Source organism: Tripterygium wilfordii, chromosome 21, assembly GCF_013401445.1.
Source record: "Tripterygium wilfordii isolate XIE 37 chromosome 21, ASM1340144v1, whole genome shotgun sequence".
Classification (NCBI taxonomy): Eukaryota; Viridiplantae; Streptophyta; class Magnoliopsida; order Celastrales; family Celastraceae; genus Tripterygium; species Tripterygium wilfordii.
The window spans coordinates 13393598-13400176 of NC_052252.1; the positions used below are offsets into that span (position 1 = coordinate 13393598).

At 37.1% G+C, this 6579-nt stretch overlaps 1 protein-coding gene across 2 annotated transcripts; it reads right to left on the minus strand.

Annotated features, from left to right (window-relative positions):
• Nucleotides 1-1366: 1366 nt before the first annotated feature.
• Nucleotides 1367-4238, minus strand: LOC119988246. Of its 2 annotated transcripts, XM_038833218.1 has the most exons (2): nucleotides 1768-4238; nucleotides 1367-1735 (listed from the first exon to the last, which is right to left on the minus strand). In XM_038833218.1, the coding sequence occupies exons 1-2, from the start codon at nucleotides 4054-4056 to the stop codon at nucleotides 1667-1669; spliced, it is 2358 nt and encodes a 785-aa protein (XP_038689146.1). In that variant the 5' UTR covers nucleotides 4057-4238; the 3' UTR covers nucleotides 1367-1666. The 2 variants fall into 2 exon arrangements, with proteins under 2 accessions (XP_038689146.1, XP_038689145.1); XM_038833217.1 differs by having other exon boundaries at nucleotides 1367-4238.
• Nucleotides 4239-6579: the final 2341 nt, after the last annotated feature.

Sequence of the window (6579 nt, forward strand, 5' to 3'; positions counted from 1 at the left end):
ATGTAATTACATTATTTGCAATCCAATTATACTGAAGAAATTTATAATTACACATTATATTGTCTTAAAACTACAAGTTACACTGAAGAAAATCATCAACGAAGTTCATATTTTCATAGCCAACAATCATTAAAAAAAATATGTCAAATATAGTGTGAATAGAAATTGAACGAACGCCCAGTATTTTTATCACTTATACATGCTATTACGTAGTTATTAAGTCCACTATAGTAATCAAACAACAATAACTGAAACTTATGATGTTCTAAAATCGTGTAGAGTATCTACCATAACTAATAAATCCAAAATTTTCACTTAGACAATATAGCAGACACTAAAGATGTTATTACATTTTCTTGTAAAGCAACTAGTACACTAATTTCAAGAATTACATTGTTTGGAGTCATAAATACACAATTTCAACATACCTTTATTACATTATTTCAGCCTATTATTATATTGTCTCAACTTCTTTTTATATTGTTTAAGTCTTTATTACACTTTTTAAGCCTCTTACTACATTGTGTTGTATCACACACAAATGTCTTACATTATTTAGGTCTATTGTTACATTATTTTGCCTACCAAAGATAAACACAAATAAAACATGAAAGCCCAACACAGACCCATGTCAATAACTCTTATACAAACGGAGCGTGATCCATGTCTTATTCAGGCTTTGACATGCTGGTGTCATGCTTCTGACCAGTAGCGTTAGCAACTGCACGAGCAGTAGCTGCGACGATGTTGGAGACAACCCCCGTCGAGGAGGGAGAGATGTGGAGAGGGTGGGTGGAGAGAGAAATGATGAGGGGAGATGTGGAGAGAGAATGAGAGGATGAGTGAAGATATGAGTATTTGTGCCATTTCAAAATAAAGTGGGTGAGAGATAAATTTTTTTGAAAGAAATTTATATCTAGTTGGTAGGATGACATGTCCTTACATATGGACTATGGATATTTATGGAGAAAGATTTTATGGATGTTTGACATTTTCCCGTTATATATGTATTTGCTAGTAAGTTATTGTTATTTTATCAAGCTAGATCCTCAAAATTTATGCAAAAGAATAAATTAATCGTCTCCATTTGTTCATGAATCAATGCATTATATCCAACAGTCGAGTGTTAACGATAGGACATTTCACATGAAACACAGATAAATAATGAAATTACGGCATCTGCGCTATCAAAATTGAAAAGTGAACCCTTATAAATGCAATTCTACGTTACCAAGTTATCATGGACACAACTGAAAATGTCAACCTCTAACATGCACACAATTTAGAAGCTGCAAATGCTCAACTACAGTCAATCAAGAAGTGCAAATCGAAGAGATAAATCGGGGAAATGTAAGCAAGCGCAACATCAAATAAAGTAGAAATTCACATGAAAATAAAGAAGGAAATGTATCAGAACCAGTGTTCATATATATCAAACAAAGCTCTATTCTAAGACGCACAACTCAGATGAGATTTTCCAAAACCAATCAAGGAAAAGGTTAAAATAAAAGGTTCGTACATCAAAGAGACCAAACCAACATTAATGAAGTCGAGTCAAACACCCATCTCTGTCCAGTCTTGCTTTGTGGCTCCTGCATGATAGAGCAAAGCCCACAAGTGAGTCACGAACTCTCCCCCCTTGGCTAGGTACTCTGCATGAGCTGTTTCATCGTCTGAGATTGCTACAAACAACATCATCTCTGCCCAGAAATCGGCCAAAATCCTCCATCGTGTAGATTCTTTTATATTTTGCAAGTCCTTCGCAAGCTCAGCACCTCTTCTCAGAATATTTTCTCCAGGACCTAATGCCATAATCTTTTGGCACCTACTGGTCATGGAGTGGCATCCCTCTAGATATTCCCTCGCTTCACAAACTACCCGGTCGAAAATGAACTCCGTAGAATAAGCATGGTAAGGTAACAATCTTGGACAGAATGCCACTAAATAGGCGCAGTACTTTGACAAGGAAGTCGCCACAATGAAATTTTTGTCTTCTTTTCTTTTATAGTTTGGATCAACTTTTCTTCTTTTACCTTGGACAGGTTTTGGCACCTCTAAATCCATTTCTGTTTCTCCCGAATTGCCTCCAACTTCCAGGCGCTGGGAAGCTTGTGCCACATTGAAATCTCCTTTTGCTTCCATCTGTTGACTGGCTGGTGCCATAATGAAATCCCTGTCTCTTTCCATTCCTTGGTTGCTTTGTGATGACTCCATCTCACAAACACTGGTGGCTATATGCCAGACCATGATAACATGAACAAGTGATTCAAGTTTACACGCCCAAATGAGATCATGCCCCAAAAAACTTGATCCATTTGTTACATGGAAGGCTCGACTTAGCTGCACAAAATGTGAAACTGCTTGCTTCACTTCTAAAGGTAGTTTGATACGGGCACTTTCTTTCTGGCCATTTCGAGGAATATCCATAAAAGCACTAGTGAAAGAATTGTATAGCAAGGCATTAGGATTATAGTCGAAGGACTCTAGAAGAGAGTATTGACCGAGCACTTGTTCCCATGGCTTTAACAGTCGTCTGTTGCATATAAATCTTAACACTCTTTCAAAAAAATTAGACCTCTGCAATTTGGAATGTTGGACATAGCAGCAAATTAACATCACCTTTGCCCAATCTGAACATAAAATGAGGATAAACTGTCCAATTTCAATAACAGCGATAAGACATATAGCTGAACCTGTAACAACTCTATCAGCATTGTAGCCAAAAACTGTGACACCACTCAAGTCTTGATTGGCTGGTTCATAGTTTCTTAGAGAGAATGCTGCAATGCAGCAGCCGGCTATGGAAACAAGTAGCTCAACAAATTTATGTATTGGGAAACCTTTTCTAAAGATAGTGGGGTACTTTGTGTAGAAAGAATCATAGAGAAATGCGAGTTCTAGTTCAATCACTCTGAATATTCTGTGATTACCTGAGCAAAGTACCTTATGAACATGTATGCTCAACTTCCTCTTGGCCTGATCTGACAAGGAGTACTGTGAAAATCTACAGCGGAGCAAGTTAAACCATGCAAAAGAAAGGCAAATGTCCTTGAGTATCTCATCTGGGTCTCCTGTAGCGCTTAAAAGCTCACCTTTGCACTGCCAGATCTTGCCAATTGTAACAACTTCTTTTTTATTCTTGAAACGCTTCTGGTAGAGTGTTGGATGAGCTTCAACATTTTTCTCCTCAAATTGCAGTAGATAATTGTAGATTCCCATGTCCATTGGATCATCTCCCCCAAACTCGTGCTCATCAGTAACAAAATCTTTGATGCATAATTGATCCTCATAGGTCATGAAATCCGCAATTACTTTTGTGTCTTTTACCAAACCATTGCTTGCCGAATTTTGGGCTGCAGCTCTCTCCCAAGACTTAAAACCAGTGAGAACCAAAAAGACAAATAGAGGCAGCCAAAATGTTTGGTACTTGAGAAACAAACTGATCACTGAAAGCAACAGACCTAGAAGAATCCAATTAAAGGTCTTCGCGGATCTGTTATCTTCAATATTGTAGACTGAGATGGAATCAGTACCTCCATAAAATCTGACCAAGAACACTGCCCAAATAGGAAACAATCCATTAATGAAAGAAGTAGATAGCATCTTGCTTATGGTGTTTGATATTAGAAAGGCAGAGAGAACATAGACTATCCGTGTGAAGAGTTGGAACTTAGTGTTGTGATGACTACGCCTCAATGATCCAAGCACAAAAAGTAACAATTGTAACAAGGGAATTAAGAACACAAATGCCTCGATTTGTTGTAGCTTACGAATTGCAGACTCAATCCCTTCCAAGCTAATATCCTCTGGAATAAACCCTCCTCCTCCTCGAAGGCGTAGAACTAGATGAATAGGATTCTTTCCGATTTCATAGTAACCCAAGGTTAGCCAGTTATCTAGCTGTTTCCCTTTACAGATTAGCCTCTGTTGATCTGGCGGAATCCCCTCCTTAACACAAATCTTCAACTTCACATCGTAGATGAGGTCAGTGCTTGTAGCCTCCAAAGTAAACCGCTTCCCAGTAAGAGTAGCGATAGTGATCTTCATTGATTCCATCACAGAAATGGAGCAGCTGAAGAACAGGAGTATCTTTGATAAAATGCTGCTAGCATCAATCCTGCAAGATGCGCTTCACTATGTTGATCGCCAGAATTCTGGTCTTCGATCCTAGTCAAGACTTGTAACATTAAAAACCATTGAAAGAAATGTAAAGAAAGACCTTAACAAGAACGTTTGAACGTTTTCTTTATCGCAAAATATTTTATATTGACGTTGGATTTTTCTTCGTAACCAGCTATAGTAGATTCCTGATTAAAAAATTGAGCAAATAATAACATGATAAGTTAGTATATTATATGGTAGGTTGTATGTCTGATTCAGAGACTCCTTCAATGAGCAAAACCAGAGTTTTTTATAAGCATAATTTGTTAAGACTTCCACTGTAAGAAATAATATTGAATAGTTGTTTGCATTGTGACCTCAACACCTCACAAAAGCTCCTTGCTACGTCAATGGCGTTTGCCAACCATATTGAGCCTTATAAGACCCAACACAAATCATAGTTGGACTTGAAAATCCAATCTCTCAATATTGGAAGAGAAATTTAATATTTGAATCTCATCCCACAATCAATATAGAAAAACCATAAGATAGAACTATAAAGTAAAAATCCCACTTGTTTTTTGTTATATAGCATATGTTTTTAGATTTCATCGATGAGTAGTTCGTTATAAGAGATGATTGATCCTAGATTATTTATTCTATGATTTAAACTAGTGACTCATAAATCAAGTAGAACAAAGTTAGTTTAGCGATTTGAACCAATGACCGTTAAAATAAAAAAAACAACTTTATAAACATTCCCTGAAATTCTTACCGAACTGACAAACATGAATCCATTAAAGAGAACATGCTTAACTCTTGAAAAAATAAATTTTTTTGATAACCGAGAACAACTCTGTAGACATGTCCTTTGGACAGTCCATTAAACCCAAACTCGAACGGACTAGGCATGCACAAACCCGCCCGACAAGTTAGATGGGCCGAGGCCCCCTACAAACTTCTTGGAAATAGTTACGACAGTTTAGAATCGAGCTCCTGACCTCGAACGAGATTCTTTATGCCCTTGAAAAAAAAATATGCCCTACTTTTGAATGAAAGTTTTCACATAAAAGTAAAAACTAAAGGCCCCATTTGGTAAAGGTTTTTGAGAAGTATTTATGCTTGTTAGAAGCATAAATGCTACAACATTGCCAAACAACCATTTTATGGTGGAAATTCCAATGCATTTTTGGGAGCATAAATGCCCATTTCTCAAATGCTCCCCATGAGGACAATTTTACTAGCATTTTTGTGCATATTCCTATTTTATCCTCAACAATTTAATGTTAACCCATTTTTACCCTTCAAGTAACCCTTTTGCATTATGAGAAATCGCGAGTGAAGTTAAGGTAACATCAATTCCCTTTACCAGCACCGTATGAGAGTGAGGGAGACCAGCTTCGGAGTTTATCATCGACCACTAGGATTCCGACCACAGGTAATGAGCCCTGTCTCTCTTCTTCGTCTCTCCCAGTTCACAAGTGATTGACAAGAGGTTGTGATTTGTTTACATTAATTGAATTCCTTCGATTTAGATTTACATAGGTTCTTCAATTTGGGTTGGCCTGGATATATGGGTTCATTTTACCTTGATATATACATGTTCGTTCCATCTTTTATTCTACTGTATTTAGGTCAGCTCCATCTACCCCAGATCGATTTCTTCTGCTCCCTTGGATCTACTGTTCTGTTTAGGTTCTGGATAATTTTTAATTACACATGTTTTAGTTAAGCTTTCTTCTAATCCCTCTCCCCCAACAATGGTGTTTTATATGTAAATACAATTAATTTCCACATTGAACATGATGATATATAAAAATAGTCATACATGTTATTAAACAAAACCAAAATAGTCTCAAATCCACAAAAAACAAACTTATTATACATTACACACCGCCATATATAAAGGAAGCAAAGTAAACATAAAAATGTGAAGATCTCTATGGTATCACCTTGAGCAACATGGTTCCACCGGAACGATCGATTCTCCTCCATCACATTCTGATTAAATATGAAGAAATACCCTTCCGGATATAGCTGAAAATTCAGGCTCTGTTGCGTCCTCTTAAGCTCCTTGCTTAACTCTCCCACGTTATCAGTCGAATTCACTTCAATAGGTATTTTCCCACAACTTGTCAGCACCTTCAACCTCAGCTTCCTGGATGACCCTCCTCCCATCTTGGGACCAGCAGAGCCACTCCTTGAAGGTGTTGGAGATGGTCTTATTACATTATTATTCAGTCCATTATAAACATTGTCGATGAGCTCATAAGGACGGTGGCCTTGCAATTTTGCTCCACCAGATTGAATAAGTGAGCGATTGATAGTCAGGGACGAAGCCAGGATTTTATGTGAGGGGGGCCTAATGGTCTGAAATTTTTTTCGGCTATTTATTTTTATTGTTAAAATTAAAATTTAATACAATAAATATAACTTTGTTTGCAAGGTTATAGTCATTTTAATTGATATTATGGCCAA

Coding starts and splice junctions, on each gene's coding strand:
- LOC119988246 (XM_038833217.1), bottom strand. CDS start 4,056: ATGGAATCAATGAAGATCACTATCGCTACTCTTACTGGGAAGCGGTTT.